We start from the raw sequence: 24505 nt of genomic DNA, 5'->3' as shown, positions 1-24505 counted from the left end.
TACAGACTGTTCAGTTATGAGAGTAGTAAGATTGGGCATGTTGGATCAAATGCATGGATGACAAAGAAATGGGTAAACAAACAAGATATTTTAATTTACTATTGTATTGCTGTGCATAGATTACCACAAACAATATACAATTTGGCACAATGGTAATTTAAAAGTAAATTTTTAGAATTTAATCTTGTTAGAAATACTTCAAAAGACTTATGTAGTTATGATACATAATATAGCATTATTAGATAATAGCATTACTATTGATAGTGACGCTCTAAAAATAATATGCTGTATTACTATACAACTATATGTATTTTCTATACATAATTGTATAATATAATTTGCACATAGTAATATAATAATTATATATAATGGCTTTACTATTAAAGTTATGATACTGATATAGAAATTCAACAATATCATTTAATAGCATACATAAATATGTATCATAAAGTCTATAGATGATGGTTTTCATAAGAGTAATGCAAAAGTTGAACTAGGAATTCAAGTACATGGTAAACAATGGAACAGTATATGAGATTTTATATCTGTATCCTAAGTGGTCAAGTAATGGCAAGTTAGTGGTTTTTAATAAAACATTTATGCAAATATATACATATATTTATGTACCTATAACCTACAAATGAATATGTAATACATATATGCATACGTAATTAGATGTGTACATATATACATACCACATTCATCAATGGATAGATCACACTGGAGGATTTGAGGAAGATGAATGTTAGCTGCCTACATTGCTCTGAAAAATAATCACTTTGAATCATGGTGGCAATAGTGTTTGTGTGAAAGCACCTCACATTTTCAAATGTGCATTATATGCCAGGCCTTCCCTATACTCGTTCTTTTTTTTCTTTACATCTTTATTGGAGTATAATTGCGTTACAATGTTGTGTTAGTTTCCACTGTGCAACAAAGTGAATCAGCTATATGTATACATATAACCCCATATCCCCTCCTTCTTTTTTTTTTTTTTTTTTTTTTTTCTTTCTTTCTTAGCGGTACGTGGGCCTTTCACTGTTGTGGCCTCTCCCGTTGCGGAGCACAGGCTCCGGACGTGCAGGCTCAGCGGCCATGGCTCACAGGCCCAGCCGCTCCGCGGCATATGGGATCTTCCCGGACCGGGGCACGAACCCGTGTCCCCTGCATCGGCAGGCGGACTCTCAACCACTGCGCCACCAGGGAAGCCCTCCCCTCCTTCTTGAGCCTCCCTCCAACCTTCCCTATCCCACCCCTCTAGGTTGTCATAAAGCACCGAGCTGGTCTCCCTGTGCTGTGTAGCAGCTTCCCACTACCTATCTATTTTACATTTGATAGTGTATATATGTCAATGCTACTCTCTCACTTTGTCCCAGCCTTCCCTTCCCCCTGTGTCCTCAAATCCATTCTCTACATCTGCATCTCTATTCCTGCCCTGCCACTAGATTCATCAGTACCATTTTTCTAGATTCCATATATATGTGTTAGCATATGGTATTTGCTTTTCTCTTTCTGACTTACTTCACTCTGTATGACAGTCTTTAGGTCCATCCACCTCACTACAAATAACTCAATTTCATTCCTTTTTATGGCTGAATAATATGTCATTGTATATATGTGTCACATCTTCTTTATCAATTCGTCTGTCGATGGACATTTAGGTTGCTTCCATGTCCTGGCTATTGTAAATAATGCTGCAATGAACATTGTGGTACATGACTCTTTTTAAATTATGGTTTTCTCAGGGTATATGCCCAGTAGTGGGATTGCTGGATCATATGGTAGTTCTATTTTTAGTTTTTTAAGGAACCTCTATACTGTTCTCCATAGTGGCTGTATCAATTTACATTCCCACCAACAGTGCAAGAGTGTTCCCTTTTCTCCATACCCTCTCCAACATTTATTGTTTGTAGATTTTTTGATGATGGCCATTCTGACTGGTGTAAGGTGATACCTAATGGTGGTTTTGATTTGCATTTCTCTAATGATTACTGATGCTGAGCATCTTTTCATGTGTTTGTTGGCAATATTGTGAAAATGACCATACTACCCAAAGCAATCTACAGATTCAATGCAATCCCTATCAAATTACCAATGGCATTCTTCACAGAATTAGAACAAAAAATTTTACAATTTGTATGGAAACACAAAAGACCCTGAATAGGCAAAGCAATCTTGAGAAAGGTAAACGGAGCTGGAGGAAGCAGGCTCCCTGACTTCAGACTATACTACAAAGCTACAGTAATCAAGACAGTATGGTGCTGGCACAAAAACAGAAATATATATCAATAGTACAGGTTAGAAAGCCCAGAGACAAACCCATGCACATATGGTCATCTAATTTATGACAAAGAAGTCAAGAGCCTACAATGGAGAAAAGAGAGCCTCTTCAATAAGTGGTGCTCATAAAACTGTATAGCTACATGTAAAAGAATGAAATTAGAACACTTCCTAACACCATACACAAAAATAAACTCAAAATGGATTAAGGACCTAAGTGTAAAGCCAGGCACTATAAAACTCTTAGAGGAAAACATAGGCAGAACACTCTATGACAGGAATCACAGCAAGATCCTTTTTGAACCACCTCCCAGAATAATGGAAATAAAACCAAAAATAAACAAATGGGACCTAATGAAACTTCAAAGCTTTTGCACAGCAAAGGAAACCATAAACAAGACAAAAAGACAACCCTCAGAATGGGAGAAAACATTTGCAAATGAAGCAGCTGACAAAGGATTAATCTCCAAAATATACAAACAGCTCATACAGCTCAATATCAAAGAAACAAATAACCCAATCCAAAAATGAGCTGAAGACCTAAATAGACATTTCTCCAAAGAAGACGTAGTCATTCTTTATATACAACATCTCATTGAATTGCCACAAAAAAGACTTGTTGAGGTAGATTGTATCATCCCTGTATTACATAGGCAGGAATTAAAATTTTAAATGTTACCATATTTGCCTACCATCCCATAACTAGTAACTATCCATAAGCTAAGATCCGAATTGAATCCTTAATGCTATACTATATAGATGTTTATATTTAGGAAATTCTCAGATTAAAAACCTCCTTGCTAAATCTTATATAATCTTTGTCTTTTATACCCTCCTTTTTTTCACTGAAGATAAATATTACCTGGGTCAGTAGTGGGATTGCTGGATCATATGGTAGCTGAAAAAATATCTGGAGGGAAAAAGTATAGACCTCATCTGACAAAGTTATTGTCTAATTCACATTCAGTTTCTGGTTACTCTTTTTCCTCCAAAAATGAATGTGAATTTTACAAGAAAAAATTTTATCATTCTAATTATCAATTATTTGGCAAAAACTTAACATTTAAGACTTGTGGAAATGCACTGTGCCAAATGGGAAGAGAAATTCTTGTTGATAGAAGCCAAATTCTTAATGATAATAAGATATGAGAATTTTTTTAAATCGCATACTTTTGTGTTTAGGATATAAATTAGCTGATATCTTGGAAAACCATTTAGCTTTACCTACCCTAGCAGAAAACTTCTAATCATCTGACATTGGGCTCCCTGTTGAAATGTGTTAACAAGTTTACAGTCTTTTAAATAATTAAGAAAAGTAATAACACTTTAATATTTTGAAATGAGTTTGTCTAGTAATTAAATAAGGAAACTAAGAATAAAATTTGATGAAAATTGGCAAAAAGCAAAAAAAGTTTGACATTTACAATTAATTCCACACAAATATTTGTTTAATCAGACAATGTGGTTAATCACCAAGGTGAAACTGAAAGTTACTAACACAGAATCCTGGTATAAAAGTTAATAAATTCAGTTCATAATCGTTATGCACATGCTAGTTATAATAATTTACTGTCCATACCAAATCTTTATAAGCATTGCAATTAAATATAAAACGCACATTAGAATTATAATGAGTAATTAGGGCAACATAACTAATATGCATGAAAATCCCAAAGCTCATTAAAATGTAAAACACAAAACCTGTTCTACCTAGTGTTTTGCATATTTTCTATAGCTAAATGAATGCCAGTAGAGTCTGTACATTGTTTTACCATTTTTGGTTTTTATGAATTATGCATTTAAAATGCCCTGGAAACATTTGGTTTAGTTACCAAATACAGGCTTATTTCCATTTGGAAGGAACAGAGCTAATACACACATGCACACACATGCACAAAACCACATTGAAATAGTTATTTGATGCTATTAGACCACCTCATAGGATTACTTCAGTAAGAAGAACATAAAACCATAATGGACCATTATTTCATGGGGCACACAGTGGAACACACTGGAAAGAGCCTGAAGATAATAGACCCAACAGGGAGCATTGTCTTGACAAGTCTTTACACTTTTTACATTACAGTCATACTCACCTCCTACTATGAATTTCCACTTTTAAAAAAAAATGGTGAAATCAGATTCAGGCAGAAATCCTAAACTGAGCATTTAACCAAAATGATAATAGAAGCAGGACACATTGCTTCTAACATTGTTCTGGAACCATTCATCCTGCTTCTTTTATACACAAACATATAAACTGCTTCTAATATGCCCAGTATATACAGGTCACCTTTCTAGTTTATAATCATATCCTGCAATTTATACACAAAGTAAATAAATTGTTTGGACTCATAAATATATTTCAGATCAACTAACAACAAGGATTTCTAGTCAAAATGAATACTCATTTCCTTAGCAAGCATATCCATTTATTTGGCCAACATACAGCCCTTTATTTCTAGAACATAGAACTTTTTCAAAGAAATTTTTAGCTTTAGATTACATTTTAGGTGAAATATGCCCCAAATTTTGTTATTTCCATATGCTGCTCAAAAAAATGTCTTTATTAGAAAATTCTTTAAGAAATATACATTATTTACAAATGGCAATGATGTCAATATTTACCAATATAATACATATGTACTTAAGTATCAATTATATATTACATGAACATAATAAACACAACATTGAATCTAACTCATTGGAATTAACTGTATTGAGCTGAAAAACCTGGAGGATTAATTATAGCAAGTCATAGAATTATAATATTTTATAGAAATTATCATTCATCACGTTCATTTATTCAATGAACATTTTTTAAGTGTTCACTATGTCCCTCATACTGGGCTAGGCGTTAAGGAAACACAGAAGATTATGACACATCGTTGGCCAGTTTTTAATTCCACTAGAGCCCTGAGCTTCTCTAAGGCAAGAGTTGTTTTAATCTATTCTTGACCAATAGCACTGAGTAAATAAATGATTGAGAACAGACAATAACTCAAGAAAAATTATTGTCAGTAGATGATACGGGAACATGGAAAAACCTCCCAATTTTCAAATGCATTTCATTTGTAATGGCTGAAGAAGCAGGGAGTCTTCCTAAAGTGAGTCCTCATCAGCCTTTCTGGGGTGCTCTAACAACATCTTCCTGACATGCTAGCTTTCCACAGTACTTGGTTTGCATAGCACTTGCTATTCTTTTGGTTTCCATGGCAGCTCTGTTCTCTATGGTATCTCTTCAGTCAGATATTCCTCACATTAGCTTACTCTGAAATCCATAATTCATTTCAGATACTCCATTTCCTTAGCAGAAGATAAAAAAACTTTCCTTTTCAAGGCAGACATATATAACTCTCTTTGCGTTAAGTATGGAAGAGACTTTTAGCCCGAATGGCTTTGGAAAATTCTTGGGAATTCCCTGGCAGTCCAGTGGTTAAGACTCCATGCTTGGGCTTCCCTGGTGGCGCAGTGGTTGAGAGTCTGCCTGCCGATGCAGGGGACGTGGGTTCGTGCCCCGGTCCCGGAAGATCCCACATGCCGCGGAGCGGCTGGGCCCGTGAGCCATGGCCGTTAAGCCTGCTCATCCGGAGCCTGTGCTCTGCAATGGGAGAGACCACAACAGTGAGAGGCCCGTGTACCACAAAAAAAAAAAAAAGACTCCATGCTTTCACTGCTGAGGGCCCAGGTTTGATCCCTGGTTGGGGAACTAAGATGCCACAAGCCGTGTGGCGTGGCCAAAAAAAAAAAACAAAAGAAAAGAAAATTCTACTTACAAGTAAGAGTCTAGATTGTTCCTTGGCAATGTTGACTCCCAACCTCCTCTAAATGTAGATGGAATACTGTTTTGCAGCCCCACTGATGATGGGCTTGACCATGTGACTGCTTTGAATGGGTGTTATGACAGAGTAGACACATAAGTGAGAAATAGATGTTGGTTGTTATATGTCACCAAAATGAGGTGGTGATTTGTTACATAGTATTATTGTGGCAATAGCTGACTGAAACATGGCATAAGCCTAAAGGTTATCTGTGATTGCTTTCTTAGGCACCATATATTGGTGGAAGCCATAGACAAATACTGCTTGAATTTTTTCTAGAACTCTGCTTCCCAGGTACATAGTATTTTAATGCTGAGTTATATAGTACTACATGTGGTAGTATATAATACATACAAATGAAATGCTAAAGTTAGCTATTTAATTTCGGATGCTTTGTTCCAAACCATATCTAAATAAGGAATATATTAAATTTAATTACATATATAAATAAATATAATATATTTATATATAATAAATATATTCAACATGTATTTATTATTTATTATTAATATATATTATGCATTATCTATACATATATATTCATCTAACTAAGTATAAAGGGATGAAAAAACATAAGCTATATTGAGAATGGCCTGTGGAGAGAGCAAGGGGGCCAGTTAGGAGACTTGCAATATTCTAAGCAAGAAGTAGTGTTAACTTGCACCAGCATGAGAGTTATGGGGTGGTGAGGAGTGATAAGATGCATTTTAAAGGTAGAACCTACAATATTATTGACTCCCTCAAGACTTTGAAATATTTTGTAATGACACTGTTAAACTGGTAATACCAACTGTTCATCAAATGCAGAGATAAGCTTTGCAGGATGAGAGCAGTAAATAGAGAGGAATCTAGTGATTTCGATTTAAAGGGCACTAAATAAGACTGAGATTATAAGGAGGGTATCAGCTGCATATATATATATATATATATATATATATATATATATATTATTTCTGAGCAGAAGAGGAAAGAGCCTAAACATTTTTGCTAATAATTTATTCATGTGCTGCTGTTGCTGACATGGAATTTCTTATTTGTTAGTCAGACTTCTCCTTTCTTGACAAACCCATCAGTTGTCAAATTGCTTTTGCTGTTAGGCAGAGTTTTCTCAAACCACATTTTATTTAATCATTTCAAGAAGGATGACATTTTTTTCCCCTTGTAAAACATTCTTAGTCCCAAATAAACCCATACTACTGTTTCTGAAAATTACATTTTTTCTACCACCCCTCCGTCCCACATCTTTAAATTTCTTTAAGATACACTATTTGTAGGCACAATGTCTCTCCCACTTTCTTCTTATTCTTTTGGTCTTAGTTACTACTTACTGTGTTTGCTCTGATTTAGCTTTCATTCTCCATAAATAGAAGTGTCCAAGACTGTGTTTTTCAAATAGGAAGAAAAACTACCTCTCAATTCTACAACTAGTATCACTTCCTGCTAGGTTGTTTTTCTCCTTGTTCATAAGTCCATGGCAAGTCTATGGATAAAGCACATCTGTTTCACAGTCATGACCTCTGTGGCTTTACTCTTTGAACCATGTAGAAGTAATATAACAGGAAAACCTCCAGGTTGCAGGTCGGAGCACACAGCTGATTGACAACTTGAAATAAATGAAGAGGTAAAGTGGTTCAGTTTAATGTTCATCTTCTTACTAGAGAATCTGTGCCTATAGTCTTGGAAAATTTCATTCACTTAACATATTTCCTATAGTCTTGCTAGACTTCCAACATTCTCCTTCATACATTTGAGGGCAGTGGGCAGGGAGAAATGGGTAGTTTACAATTAGATTTCTGTAATATAAATCTTATTTTTTCTTTAATTTCCGCCCTTTTTTTTTCTAGCTACTCAAAGGCTTTCTTTTCTTTCCCTCCAAGACAATGTGTTTGGAAAGTAATTCTTTAGAATATATTAGTAATATGAATTATTCATCTCTCAGAATTAAACAATTTTAATAACTGAATTTTAATCAAATTTTAAAATGTGCTATTTTAAAATTATTGAAGGCCACAGAAACAAGAAGAAATAATAAACCATTCAGTCAACTAAGAAATCTGATCCAGTGATTATTCTGCAGAGGTCAGAAGTTATACCATCCCAAGAGTCCTTGGTGCCTTCAGATTTACCAGTAGGTCCTTGGAGGAAGCTGGCCCTGAGACCAGAGGGAAACATGAACAGCTTAAAAATTAGCCTAAGGAAAGATTCTACCAATGCTATCCCCATCTATTACAGATTAAATCTTTATTGCTATCATTTATTTTACACTGATTAACTGCAAAAATCTTAAATTTATATATAAGTCTAGTTTATTCACATTCTGAGAGATAAATATTAAGCTTTAAAAAATGTGCCATGACTTAAAGCATGACAATAAACATAATAGAGGCTTAAACAGCATATCTTAACTGATTAATACAACTAGAAAATTTTCCCCATGAGAAAAATAGTCCCAAGGATATTTTCATATTTTACAGGTAATCTATAGAAAGCATCTGAATTCTTCTAATCTGTGTTTTTTTTTGGGGGGGGGAGGATTCACTAAAAAATAATTTTTATATCAGGAAATTTATAACAGCTTCAATATGAGAAGAATGCATTCAAATATTTAAGAATTTGAAGGTTTGTACGATGGACAACTTTTGTTACAGGATCATATGTGCTGGGAAAAGAGATGCCTTTAGAGAATCCCAACTTCACAGTTCTTGCAAACTTGTTCAGTGTATCCAAATCAATCACATACAGCTATAATTCAGCATGACTGACAACAGAGAAGAGAGCAAATCATGAATGAAGTCTAAAGAAAGAAAGTCTGGTGAACAGCTAGGAAAACAGTGAACCATTTAATTCCTATTGATACAGCTAGTGGCCCAATAAATCTCAGACATATTTTACAGTGGATGCATCACTGGAGTGAGCATTGCTGACTACAAGGGGACAGCTACTTCAGGCTGTAATTTCAGTAGTGCCGACCCTTGCCAAAAGCATGATATGAATGAATTCTGCCTAATCACGAACAAACTTCTCATTATATAACCCTTTCTCTCCTGTTCTTTTATCTACTTCTTCATGAGTCACAAATAACATAATCATCCATCCTTAAACGGCTTCTCACAGATGTATACTCATAACACAATATAAGATCATTCACACCACAATATTTTTGACTAATAAAAGCTTAGGTATATTCAACTCCCTTGAAAGGATTAAATATTACAATAGCGTTAAACCATGAGTTTAGGAAAAGAATCCCTTATGTTGTAATGTTAAACAATGCACAGATTTTTCTTTGAGGGTTTAGGGGACCAGTGCTAGGACCTTCACCAATGCCCCTAAAATCGGACTTACTACGCAGTTATAGATCTTAACTCTGGATTTTTTTTACAAAATATTTTACTTTTTACACACCTGTGTAAACATAAGGGAATTAGAGATCACAGCTTAGTACACTGTCATAATGAATATTGAATATTGAAGTTTAGTTTACATGCAAAATTCTTATCATTGTCATTCTTTTGAAAGAGAAAATGACCTCATCATATGCTTAACTGAATTAGTACATTGATTTTGTATATGCCCTAACACATGACATACCTCCACAGTTACACATCTTTCTAGAAAGGACACCTATGTGTTCCATACACTTTTGATGTTCTATCACATTGTTGAACCCAAGTCTCTTACTTCTTGGTCAATGAGACATAAGACAAGGTCTGCCACAAATGCATTACAAGGTAAATTTTTCTTGGTTAACTACAGTAAAAAAGGATAATGATGGAATTCTGGGAGAGTAAAAAGTGATATACTAGTCTAGCTTTGAATTAAATTAATCACATGCTTGCAGCACAAAGACAATGATTCAAAAAAAAAAACCAAAAAACAACAAAAAAACTTAGTTTCCTTTTCTATCTGTATCTTATCATGATTCTATGCTCTTAAAGGGAACATAGCTGTGATACCCTATTCACTTGTAATAATTCTGTTTAATAATAGCCAAAGATTTTATTGACTGCTCAGTGCAAAACACTAGGGTAAGCACTTTAAAAGAAGGGTTTTATGTTGTCTGTATAGCAACCTTATGAAGTAGGCACTATTTACAGACGCAAAAACTGGAGTTTAAAAGCGTTAAGTAACTCAGATGATAAATGTTAGAACCATTTTTTCTTGACTGCATAGTGGGGCCTTTTTACTACACTGTTTTGCCACTGTGTAAATGTTTAAGGTCTTGGGGAAGCAGGAAGTACCTTACAAGCTGGATTATTTTCACTCCCTGTGAAAGCTGACCAGAGGTGTAATCAATGTGAAAGTCCTTTATGTCATGAAGACTATGATTTAACTATACTACAGTAGTTTGATTAAAAAAAAAAAAAAACTAACTAGATATATATATTTTTTAATTTTCTCTTAGCAAGAGCATGGAGTTCTTAGTTTTCTTTAAAATCAAATTAGTCCATAAGATAAGGACATATGTGCTTCATAGAAATGTTTTATTGATCATGTGATCCATTTCTGTGAGATCTATGACAACCTTGGAAAGATTTTCATATATTTCCCACCCTGAGTTACAACCTATCTTCAAGGAAGAAATTTTTCAACTATCATCATCCTCACCTGTAACAGTAGTGTGTTGAGCAGGCACGTCTTACATGATGTGTTCTCTGGTAGGTACTGGAAACCTTAATTTTTTTTTTTTCAAAAACTGCATTTGACCAAGGCTGCCTTAATGTAGCTCACAAGTTTCAGAATCTAGACCAAGGTCAACATGCTTATTTACCACAGTGTTCTCCTATGTAGCTTCTCTAGGATGGATTTCTTCATGATTCACTTCTCATTATTATTTCTCACTCTTCTTTATTGTTGTAATTATTCAACATGGCACCTTTATCTTTGTCCATTATTTTGAGGTGGCAGGGTAGTGATCAAATTCTTTTGCCTTTGAAATTCTAAAGTTTCACTGAAGCAACTTCACTTCACTAAAGCTATTAAAGCAATTCTCCAATTCACTCTTTTTTTTGATAATAAGACTTTGTACAAAACCAAAGCTCCCATTGAGGATGGCAAGAGAGGAAGAAGGTCTTTGTGGCTATTGTCATGTAACTAAGAAAACTTGAATCTGGATTAGGCTTGTTGGGTGCCAAGCGCAGAGGTTCTGTTGCTTGTACCTGCAGAGCCTGGAGTTTTGAATGAAGAACATTTAATTATCTTCATCCTGAAATGACTGGCTAAACAATAAAAGGAAATAATCCCACTGAGTAGATGAAAAGGGAAGACTCATTTTTTTTATGAGCATCTAATCACACAGGTGTTAAATATCCCTTCTTGACCCTTTCACTGTTGACCTTCCCCAACATCTGTCCTTTGCCATTCCCCACATCTGTCCAATAACATTCGTCTGAAATTGATTTTTTTTCACTGTGCAATTGTTTCAGCTCACAACCATATACAATTTGATACAAGGGCGGGATGCCTAAATTTCAGCATTGCACATAAATCAGTCTATTCCAAAGGATGCCTTTGTACTTATGAATTTGAGGGGCCCAAGTAATCACCTTCTTTGCTGCTTTGGTGTAATTAAAAGAAGTTACATCTGAGTAGAATAAAAAAACTATCTCCGTGGAAGGAAAAACAGTTCCAGAAATAAAAATGCCTATAGTGAAGGTGAAAGAAGTAAGCCCTGCGAGCAACCACTCAGGTTTTACCATTTGATTGTCTTTTCTAGGAAGAGCCCAATATGATTTCCTAAAACATGGAACATTCCCGTGGAAAATGAGTGTTTGGTACAACTTAACCAAGCATACATAAAATTCACTGTTACAGCTCCAGCTGGAGATTTAATTAGTCATAATTGTTATGAGGTATATATTTCTAGCAAACAAGTGACCCTATCCTTCTGATGCAAATAATTTCATCACATAAAACTCATTAGTCCATTATAGCTCATAAGCACACAGAAGTCTGTCGAACCAGTGATGACTGTTGACTTGAAAACTCATATATCACATAATATAGGATGTGGAATAGACATTAGACATCTACTTTTCCAACTGTCCAGCATATCCAGAATATGTCCCAAGAATTATTAGGCCCACAGAAACTCCAATATAAAATTTTCTATAATTCTGTGTGGTCTCATAAATTTGGAAAAGCTCCATACTATAAGAGATTCATAAGGCATATATGGACATCATAGTCTCTAGGATGTGCTCTAGAAAAGAAACCTATTAGGTTTAATTAGACATTTCAGTGGCCATATAACTTTTATTTATACAAAGTAATGTGGTTCAGAATGGTGTAAACTTGGAATTTCACTAAAAATGTCTTCTCACTGCTAGTTAACTAAAATGAGTTGACTCAGGTCCAATGTGACCAATGATCTATTTAATTAAATTTTCTCTCAATTCCTGCCTTTTCTGTGGATTGGCCAATGATTTTCTACAACAGCTTCCTAGCTGTTCCGCCTGTTTCCTCTTCTGCCTCTATGCAGAACATGTTCCATACATTGGCCAAAAAATCTGCATAAAATGTTAATCAAACCACGTCCCACCTCTGCTCAAAATCTCCAAAACCTCATCTTCTTACAATAAAATTCAAAGGCTTTACCATGGGCTACCGGACCCTCCGAATCTGAGTTCCAGCTACCCACCCAACCTTCTCTTCTGGATTCTTCCTCTCACCTGCTCAAGTCATGTTGACCATTTTGCTGCTTCTCAAACTTGTTGAGCATGTTTCTACCTCAATGGTCTCAACTCAGGGTCTTTGACTTTTCTGTTTCCTCTTATTTTAATAGTTTCCTACAAATAACCACATGATTCCTTTCCTCATATCATTTAATTCTCTGCTCAAATATTGCCTTATCAATAAGGAGCTCTGTAACTGCACCATATAAAATAACCCACTTTGCATTCATTTTTCTTTTACCCTGCTCAGTTTCCATCTTAGTTCATATGGCTCTTGTACTGTGTATTTATGTATTTACTGTTTGCATATTCATGTACATGCACACACACATACAAAGTCAAGAATATTAGCCCTGTGAGGCCAGGGATGTTACTTTTTCATTAATGTAGTCCCCAGTAAAAATACTTGTTGAATTGATGAAGGAATGAAGAATAAATAAGTGGATGAATCCTCTTCCTCTTGAATAGTCATTTTCAGAAGAGGCAAAATAATAGCATAAGGGTTCATTCATGTCCCCAAGAAAAATCAGTACAGCTTTCAAGTTCAAGTTTATAATTTTAGCCTCAAAATGAAATCTACTTAAGACTCCCCTCTCCATATTTATTACTTACACCCCATAGCCCTTTAATTCTCTAACACATAAAATGCTCTTAGGCCTTTTTCTTATTCACAAGTGTTAATTCCTGTTTTGTTCTTTATCTAGGCTTCCATATGTCATTTTAGTATCTCTCCATTTTCCATGTCCTTCACAACAGCCTGTGAACCCCCTAGACAACATGATCATGCCCCTTTAACTTGTATGGTACCTAGTGCTGAGCCATATGCACACTGTACTGCATAATAGCCTTTCAATGACAAATTAGATTTTTATTTCGTTTCATTATGCCTGAGTTTTCAGGCAATGTTCCGGATTTCATGGTTTTGTTTGTAATGAGTCATGGCCCCATTGACAAACAAGGAGTAATTAAACTAACCAGGTTATCAATAGAAGCTTGTGATGGATCTCCTGTTGCATATGTTATTTCATCTTCAATAATAGTTGGATATCATAAAAGATTATGGCCTCTTAGTGTGACAGACAGAGAGAAAGAGATGAAAGCCTGTGAGAACAAGAGTAAAAATATAATCTTACTTATACTTCTCACAAGCAAAAGAGTATCATATTAATTGACAATAAGAGGGTTTTCATTTATGAATATCTTTTGTAATTTTATTGCCTTATAATGGGAGGATGTGAATCTTTGCTTAACAAAGAAAGTTAAAATTTATCAAATGGTTCCTTATATTGAGTTAGAGATATGCATGTGTTTGTATTTGTGTATTTATAAATGTGTGTATGTGTATTATCTCATAACATTTTCTTATTCAAACTTCTCTGGTAATCATTTTTTATTATTTTTCACCAAGTTATTAGCAAGCACTTTTATAAAAATATTTATTTGCAAGTTTTTTTCCAATTGAACCTTTACTATTAAGAATAAGAATCTCACAGAGAAATAGAGGTGCTATAATTTCAAAGTGAAGTATCACCCTTAACAGAAAATGATTACTCTGCTCAGGTATTTTTAAAATGAAAGGCAATATTCTGTTGTAAGAGTGTTTACAGTTTTCACTTTCACTGCATATTGAAAAATCATTAAACTCTGTACTTTTTTTATTGCTTTCTAAAGAAACTTAAAATAAATCCAAAGTGCACACTTACTCAGATCTTTTGTCTGAATGAATTAGTATTTGCACCTTCTAGGTTCCTGTTGTATTGAGCTGTTTCCCATAGTGTTATTTGAAATATGTACTATGTTAAATGTAAATTGGTAGGAAAGAAAATATTTATGGAAAATGACATGCATATAAAACTAGAAGATAGCATAGGAGAAAATCTAGATGACCTTGGGATTGGTGATGACTTTTTAGATACAATTCCAAAAGCACAATTCATGGAAGAGATAGTTGATAAGTTGAACTTCGTTAAAATGAGAAGTTTTGACTCTGTGAAACACAATATCAAGAAAATAAAAAGACAAGCCACAGACTGAGAGAAAATATTTGCAAAATACACTTCTGATAAAGTGTATTCTGATACACTTCTGTATGATGGGCACCCAATATGGGAAGGGCAGTATGCTGCTGAATTCACTGATTCAAATTCTAATCACATTAGAAATACCCTCACAGTCACACCCAGAAATAATGTTTAGCAAATATCTGAATGCTCTATGACCCAATCAAGTTGTCGCAAAATTAACCATCACACTCTGTCTCCTGCTACTGCCCCTTCTTTCTCTTTGCTTCAGTCACACTGATCTCCTTGCTATTTCTCAACTGAACCAGGCTTGCTTCAGCCTCAGAGCCTTACTACAAGCTGTTTCCTCTACCAGTAAGGCTCTTTCTCCAGATACTCACATAGCAAACTCGCTCATCTACATCATCTTTGCTTAAATCTTTCCTTGTCAATGAGTCCTACTCAGATTAGCTTTTATAAAATTGCAACCCATTCCTTGCTCTAATTCTTCTTACTTTGCTCTAATGCTTTTTTTTTACGATATTTCTTCTAACATTTTATTTAAATTATTTATTTTATTTACTGCTGATACTCTGTCTCCTCATTCACCCCCACCCCTACCCCTACCCCCCACCCCACCCCCGTCTAGAATGTAAGCTTTATCATGTCAGGGAGTTTAACTGCTTGTGCCTTGAGAAAGGCCTGGTATGTATCAATGGCTCAATAACTATTTGATGAATAAAAGAAATGGCTATGCTATATATAATATATATATATATTATATATAATGAAGCTTTTTAAGCATCATTTTGTGCCGAGCACTGTGCTTTGACCTCTGAATATGCAGAGATGAATCAGATATTTACCCTGCCTTTAGGCAGTGACAAAGACGCCTGGCATACCCATAAATAATTACAATACAAGATAGAAAGTGTGTTGTATGAGAGATTTAGATAAACTACTCAAAGGGGAAAGGTATTTCCAGCCAGAGCAGCAAGGGAGAGTATAGAAATGGTGACCCCTAAATTTGGGTCTTGGATCTGTAGAAATGGTGAAGAATAGCATTCTAGGTAGAAGGAACCACATTTAAAAAAATCACTAATGTGCTAAAGCATAAGGAGTAGGGAAAACCACAGAGTATGGAAAGAACTCAGACTTTGAGTCAACATGTCTGACGTCAAATCCAAACTCTGAAGCTAAGTAGCTGTGTGACCTTAGACAAATTATTTAACCTCTCTGAGTTTCAGTTCTCACATCTGTAAAATTGGGATAATGCCATCTCGCCTAGAGTATTCTGTGAGGAAATCATGAACATAAAGCACCAAACCCCCTGACTTACTCCCAGCCATCACTCAGTGAATAAGAGCTATTATTGGAGTGTAGTTTGACTGGAGTACAGATGAAATGTTCCCCTCAACAATGCCACTTTCCAATAGCAAGCAAGGCCAAAATGTATTGCATTTACTCTGCACTCCCTGGGAACATTCATCTATTGTCCAACTTGAAAAATGAAGCTGAAAATGACTAGTTTCGTAAGAGAAGCATAAAACACTGAAAATGTGATGCATTGGCCTATCAGATGTAAGATTACTTTGAATATAGAAGGAATAAAACTATGTGTGCTCTATATTTTGGTTGAAGATTATTTTAACTTATCCGCAGTTTCTTTCTTTCTTTGTTTCTTTTTCAGTTGCTCCTACGATTCAGGAAATTAAATCTGGCACTGTGGCCCCGGGACGCAGCGGATTGATAAGATGTGAAGGTGCGGGTGTGCCGCCTCCGGCCTTTGAATGGTACAAAGGAGAGAAGAAGTAAGGACCTTGTGATTATTACTCTGTTTCAAGCACTTTGAGCTAATGTGTTTGTGTTTCAGATATTTACTTTAAGCAGTTTCCTTAACTGGCTTGAATGATTCTCAGCAGCCTTTTCTCGGGCAGGCAAACTGAAGAGGCCCACGTGGTGGGGATGAGTAGCTAACAGCATCCAGAAGAAATGTCCACTTTGGTTTATATGATCTCAGAAATGCCTTCAAATCCCCCATCACTGGTGCATTTCGTTTCTTTCCCTCCCTTCTGAGCCAGCACACCATTGCTCTTGCCGGCAACCATGTTTACTTGGGAAATAAACCAGCTCTTAAAGGACTTGGGCACAGTTTCCATGAGAGCACTCCAAAAGCAATAGGAGCTGTGGACTCCACCTGGCTTCCTTGATAATCCTCAACCCTTTGACCTGCTTCCCTCTCCCACAAGTCATTTTAACATTTTCTTTCATAGAATGTGGCATTTAAGTATTCTATCACTAAAGGGACTGTAGAGGGATAAAATACATGGTTGAATGACTAACCAAGGGGATTTGAGGACTACTCTAACTTCAGAGGAGCTTGGGGAGCTTCAGAAAGCCTTAGCAAGAGCTGTTGAACAAGAGAAGACAGAACTTGATGACTTCCTCTTTACTTTCAACCAGTGGGCTCAGTCAGATCTCTTCACCTGCTCTTATCAAGCCATCAAAGAAGAATAGGCCCCCCTGGGTAAAATGGCAGATGTAATGCAGAGGGGAGGGTATTATCTATAATATATATTTTTTTGCTTCAAAACTAGGGAAGGGATGCATTCAAGAAAATGTTAGTTTGGACCATATGAACTTTCCATTTTTCAGTCAAAAAGGCTAAATGTTGGCAATCTCATACTATTCAACATATACGTATGGGGTTTATTTATTAGTGTCATGGCTCATAACTAATTACAGCTAAACGTCTGAACAGAAAACAGGTGAAATCACATAAGAACTTAGATGTTGCCACAATGGATGAGCATGGATGTGACATAAGCAGGTATTTTGTTTCTTAAACTGTAATCAAAAGAGGATTTATGGAAGATATTCTCTTTCAACATCAGGCTTAACAATAAAAGATATCCCCATAGCTATCTCATTTGTTTTGGATAACTGACAGTGGTTTTACCTAAAAATTTTCATAGTTGTTTTTTATGCAACCTATTCTACAATTTGGGCTGCTCAATTACTACTTCTTTTTACTAATTAATTAATGCTTTTACTAATTCTAAATCTTTGTATCTTCCTGGAAGCCCCTATATTTTTCTATACCTAGAATTAGATAAACTGGTCTGTGATCACCCTTGTCCCATGTTACAGGATTACATATCTGGCAATATAACATTTCTCAGATTCTGATAATCCAGGCTGGGAAGTCTTCAGTTTGTGAAGGTCTTTAGAGATAAACATCTGGGAGAGTGGTTCTCAGTCCTTTGAAAATTATGAAACCCTTTGTTCAAATGCAATCTTTTTTGGAAGACCAATATGTAATATCTGTGAAAGTAAAGGTGAATGGAGCCTCAGTTCCATCTGCTCTGAGCCTGCCCTTCCATTAGGATGTCCTTGCAGCCCCTCCTCTCCATCTCTGGTTCTCCGCAAAGCACAGTCTTAAAAATTGACTTAAATTATTTTACATATCTTTCAAAGTCACTTTTGAAACTGTGTCATACCTTTCTTAAAGGCTAACAAGCAGAATTATTGTTGGCAGCACAAGTGAGAACTCCTTTGCTAAAGTTCATTTTGTTTCTAATAATTTTTTTTGCTATACCTCTCTCTTCCCCTTTCCTAAATTCAGTGACCATTGTCAAAACAGGCAACAACAATCCTCAGCCCACTTTCTTGGCCTATAGCAAAGGTAGCAAAGAGCCAATTGGTGTCCACAGTCATAGCTTCAGTGATTTTTGTTTTTCCAAGTGGGGAGATGGACTATAGCTTTTATTAGATTTTCAAAGGAGTTTAGAATCACTGCTAAAAAAGGTAGATAGATTGCCCCCAGTCAGTGCCCCTCCCCAATACACTCACACGTGAGAAAATCTAGCCGCTATGAAAATCAAATGCACTTATCAAAGGCAAACATATTTTCACTTCAGAATGAAGTATACATTTATCATTTGTTAGAGTTATATTTGAGGAAATATTCAAATTCTCAAATACCACTAGAATATATAAATTCCTCTTAAAATTATAGAAAAGCAAGTTTGAGTATATGCAGGGAGTAAGAGAGAGAAAAATTCTGCTTGCTGAATGATTGTTGTTACACTCACTAAGAGCATCTGCCGTGATATCTAAAGGGCCCAGGCCATTTAAAATATTTATTTCATCAAAATGAAAAACTATGTGTGGTTGGGAGTCCGCCTGCCGATGCAGGGGACACGGGTTCGTGCCCCGGTCCAGGAAGATCCCACATGCCATGGAGCGGCTGGGCCCGTGAGCCATGGCCACTGAGCCTGCGCTTCCGGAGCCTGTGCTCCTTAACGGGAGAGGCCACAACAGTGAGAGACCCACGTACCACAAAAAAAAAAAAAAAAAAAAGCAAAGAAAAACTATGTAATGAGCGCCTGATATTTAACATTAACCCATTTTATTTTCACAACAAACCTATAAGATAGATACTACTCACCTTTTGCTGAAGAGAAACAAAAGCACAGTGTTTTTAAGTAATTTGCACAAGTCTATAGTTAGTGACAGAGCTGGGATTTGAGCCCAGGAAGTCTTGCAAATATTCATGCAGAGTCTGTGGATTTAACCCTTATGCTATGGCACCCAGTATTGTTCATGGGACCTCAGAGTCTATCAAAAATAATTTGAAATATCAATGTTAAATGCCAGGGTAAATGCATTGCAGGTAATTTACAAGTTAGCAAAATAAAAGACTGCACGTACGAACACTCACTTATACTTTCCCAATTGGTTTCATCAAAGACACAGAAATAATGGATTCAAGGTAACCAGACAGAAAAGAAACAGATACACCATGTTTTCAAGTTGTTTTCTTGACCTCAAGGTCATTACCAGGAGCATGAGGCTGACAGAGACTGTCGGAGCAGAGCATAGTTTTTACAAGATCTTGAGTTTTATTTCCTAGAGATCTTTTATACTTGAGGTTTACAAAAAACATTCAGAAATAACTTACTCTCTTCACTTATACTTAAGGGGATGTTTATAAAAACTCATCTCGCTTAAATCAAGATCTTCAAAGCCAGATCTTCATTCAAATAAATATAAACAAATAAACACAAACAAATAAACAAGAGGAAGTACCTGATCATCTCTAATCTTATCTCTGCGTATAGTTCTTCCACATCCTGTACAATCCGTTTCTGTGTGCTGGGAATAATATGCTTGAAAGCCTTTAAAAAAAAAAACCTGCAAAATGAAGCACAATTTAAAGAAAAGAAAGAAACGTTACTGAGGATAAATCACTTTCCAGGACCTTTAAATTCTCTCTCATTTATTCTTCAGACCTCTGTGAGGTATGATTTATTATCCTCAATTTACTGATGGCAAAACGGAAACATAAGAGACTTAACCTGTCTAAGAGCACTCAATTAAAAGATGCTGTCGGGACACATTTTAGATTTGTCAACCCCTCAGCCCATGTTCTTTCCCTCGTATACATTGTCATTATTAGTTATCTATTGCGAAGTACAAATCAACCCAAAATTTAGCAGCTTAAAACAGTAAGCTTTTGTTAGCTCAGTGTCCGTGGGTCAGGAATCCAGGAGCAGTTAGCGGGATATGGCTCAGTGTCTTTGACTTAGTTCCTGTCAAATGTCACCTGGCGCTGATCCTCCGAAGGCTTGCCTAGGGCAGGAGGATCAGCTTCTGAGGTAGCTCGCTCACATGTCCTACAAGTTGGTGCCTGTTATTGACTGAAGGCCTCTGTTAATCACCATACAGACCTATAAATAGGGCTGCTAGACGTCTTCATGGCAACACAGTTGACTTTCCCCAGAACTAGTGATTCAAGAGAAACGATAGAAGCTGTTCATGATCTAGTCTCAGAAATCTCTATCTTTTCTGCAATATATTATTGGTTATAAAAGGTGACTCTATTCAAAAAGGGAGAGGTAATAGGGGAACATAAATATCAAGAGGTGAGAATCATCAGATGCCATCTTCAAAGATGGCTGTTACATTGTCTCCCTCATGGATGATGTAATTGTTTATATATTAGAAATATTAGCTATTTGGCCTTTAGTCTATTGCACTGTTTGGGTAAGCATCATGAGAAAGACTAAAGTTATATACTTGTTATTAAGATATCACTTTGTATAAAATGGTCATTTTTTAACACTATATTCTCTTTCAGCATACCTGGCAGGGAAAATTCTAATAGGCTAAATTTTACTCTCTATATAAAAACATTTTAAGTATTGGGAAAACTAAAGTTCAGAGTTCAATTACACAGAGAACCAAAATTTTAAACTTTTTTTTCTTAATAACAGAGGAGATTGATAAAAAGAAATACACTCCTTATATGCAGTGAAAGGACACTTCAGAATACGCTAAGTAAATAATGTTTTTGATAACATGAAATAAGTTCATCTATAGCTTGAGAACAGTACATTCACTTAGGATTAAGACCAAAAACATAACCTAAATTTTAATGGACTAACATTTAAATTGGTATTGCAAAAACATAGGTTTTGTATCACTTTGTGGAGATGGTATTACCATCTTGTCTTAGATCAGAATTTTATTATTTGTTTACTTAGTTGAATTCCCTCCTATTTTTTTTTAGCTTTCCTCAAATCCAAGCCTGCAACCTAGAAAGACATGCCTTCTTATTTTTTATGATGAGTTTAACTGCTCCAATCTTATAAAATACTACATACTTTATTCACTTTGCCTATTTTTAGGTAAATGGACAATTGTAGCAATGTCTTTTTAGAGTTCTTTAATCACAACAGGGTTTCTCTCTTAATTCTCTGTTATGATTTAAGATAGGGATACAAATGTTACAAATAAGTAAATACAAATTTCATCCATAAGTGAAAAACAAATATGTTATAAAACATTAAAATGATCAATATATCAGTTAAAAAACAAACATGTATCTAAAAATTGAACATTTTATGATGAGAACTTATAATATTTTGACTTTTTAAGCAATGAATTTCAAATTTAGTCTATGAATTTTTGTCATTCTTTACAACAAATAACATGTCAGCACACCTCTCACTTCAGAATCCTGTTAATGGTTCAGTCTACACCACTGCTTCAGAGGAAATATGATGAGCATTACCTTATTGCCTATTGTAAAGGATTTATTATCTATGTGCATAAAACATGCATGCACATGTCACAAAATGTATACAGGTACCACTGAATGGACAGAAAAATGCCAAAATCAACCAGGTAGAGAATGCCAGGTTCACATTACACAGAAGTATGATGACCTTTTTCAATCAGGTTAGGTTTTCATTTTAAGGAATGATGATTTTTTACTATTGGCTTTACAGAGGTAAGGTGAACTTGAGAAATCATAGTGAAGTGGAGTGATCTTTCCTCTCTTTTTTCCTATTCTAGATTATTTACTACTGAATCATCTTGATGGGCCATAAATTTCATCTGAGTTATTCACTTTGATGAATGGATGTAAGAGGGAGGGTCTTCTTTCCTTCTTTTATTTTCAAGGGGACCAGAAAAATGAGTTAAAATATTTTTCTGTATCTTCTTTGCTGTTTTTTCATTTAATTTATGTGTGTCAAAGTTATGAATACATCACATTTGTATAACCCGTTATGATTTTCAAGCATTTTTATATACGGTAGTTTAACAAAATGTGCGCGTTTTTACATTGCACTTAAGCAGAGTCAACTCTTCAAGCTTTGGGTGCTACATAAGAGAGAAAATGAGAAAGAGATAAATATATAATAGTAACAATTTAAATGGCATGGCCTTGCTACAATGTACAATAAGATGTATAATAATGTTGCTACAATGTACAATAAGATGTATAATAATAAGATGTACAATAGGAGACATATTCCTTGCTAAAACTTCAATCATGCTTCATTCTCATTTGCCTCTGATAGTGTATCTCTCCATTCTAAGTGAGATTCTCAGGTGGAAAATGGGTATCTAATATAACATCGTTCTAAAACAAAAAGCAACTATTTCACCCAGTGCCCAACCATGGAGAATGATGTAAAGCAGTGGTCCACAACATTTTTGGAACATATATCCCTATGAGTAAAATTTGAAACTTAGCAAAACTAGCAATATATGCATACTTACTTGTAAATTATGTATATGCATTTCTGAACTGGTATATTGCTTACATTAAATGACCGACAACAGATAAAATTTAAAAGATGAGATACAAATGCAACATAAATGGACATTTTATTATTTTTTTCTCATACTCCAACAGATCACTTTGTACCCACCTTGAAGTACTTGCCTTCCATTTTGGAGACTCTTGTAAAGTACGTTAGTTTAAAGTAAAGACGTTTAGGGAATTGTCAAGGGCAGTTTTAATGACATGCAACTTTTACCCTACATGCTGACTTTGCAGTCTTACAACACATATTATGTAACTTAATGTACTAACTTACCCATTCCTTGCAAAATTCTAAGTAGATTATGCCTGAGAAAAATGCTATCTCATAAAGGTAAAATAACTTGTTGAAGGGAAGTACAGAATGGGAAGTAAAATCTAATTTCAAGGAGAACTTGGGAGGTGATGGATATGTTTATGGTCTTGATATGGATGGTTTCACAGGTGTATAGTAATTTCCAAACTCATTGAGTTGTATATATAAAATATGTACAACTTCATATACATCAATTATACCTCAATAAAGTGATTTAAAAAACAATAAAAACCCTAACATATGTATAAAATGGATAACTGTATAAAAAATAAATAAAATAAAATACAAAAATTTTTAAAAAAAATTAATAAATCTTAAAAAAATCCTTAATTTTCTGACTCTTGTGTCAAGATATCTCTTTTCTAGATTTTATACCATATTTTTGATTATTAGGAAGAGACTAGAATTATAATTCTCTACACACACACACGCACATGCACACGCACACGCACACACCCCCTGCCCATCACCCCTTTCATCCTCTCATTTGCAAGGCCGTTATTATAAGAGTAGCAGTTACATATTTTGATTTAGAATGGTACTAGAAATAGCCTCATTGCCACCCCATGTTAAAAATGATCTTCCCTGATGACCTGAGATTTTACTCTTTCTCATTGGGCCCTTATCTGTGAGATAATCTGCAAAATTTGAAAAGGAAATAAATTCCTGTGTTGAAAGAACTTGCATTTCTAATGTTATCTCATTATTATGTATTTGCTTGTTTGTTTGTTAGTTTATTAATTTAATCCTGATGATATTTCACTCTTTTTTACAACCAAAGTCTTATCAATACAACTCCATCACCCCTGTGATGACTTGGTCATCCAAGGCCAAGATGATAAAGGGTAAATATCTGAAACAAATGGGAGCATCTCAATTACTGGGAACTGGAGAGCACATGTACATGTAAGACATAAATACATATTATTACATTGAAAACTTTGGGCCAGTCAGACAAAGTTGAAAGTGGACCAATTCCAGTTTGCATCTCCTGACTTAGAATTTACAACTTACAAAAATCACCAAAAGGAAATAAGTACTAAGAAAACCCTAAGGGAATCCTAAGTCCTTGAAAGTACACAACCAGGGTCCATTCAACTCAAATCAGAGCATTAACAAGTGCTTCAGGGAAAAGGTAGCTTTTGTGCTGGGCACGAAAGAATGAATAGTATTTCCAAATATCGCAAGGGGTGAAGAATAATCATTAGCAAGAAAAGAACGCAGTCAATTCATCTGAGCATTGTGTGGAGAGTTTTTTATACTCTGGGGTACAGGATGTGAAATATGGTGTAATAGAT

At 35.2% G+C, this 24505-nt stretch overlaps 1 protein-coding gene across 1 annotated transcript in view; it reads left to right on the top strand.

Annotated features, from left to right (window-relative positions):
• NEGR1 (neuronal growth regulator 1) overlaps positions 1–24505 on the top strand; it is a 909858-nt gene that overhangs the window by 697002 nt on the left and 188351 nt on the right. Inside the window, exon 5 of the mRNA XM_060005942.1 lies at positions 16466–16586. Coding sequence (XP_059861925.1) covers positions 16466–16586 — 121 coding nt within the window. The remainder of the gene's footprint in view (positions 1–16465; positions 16587–24505) is intronic.

This window comes from Delphinus delphis, chromosome 1 (assembly GCF_949987515.2).
Source record: "Delphinus delphis chromosome 1, mDelDel1.2, whole genome shotgun sequence".
In the NCBI taxonomy this organism is placed as follows: domain Eukaryota; kingdom Metazoa; phylum Chordata; class Mammalia; order Artiodactyla; family Delphinidae; genus Delphinus; species Delphinus delphis.
This window is presented reverse-complemented; position numbering and strand designations above follow the sequence as displayed.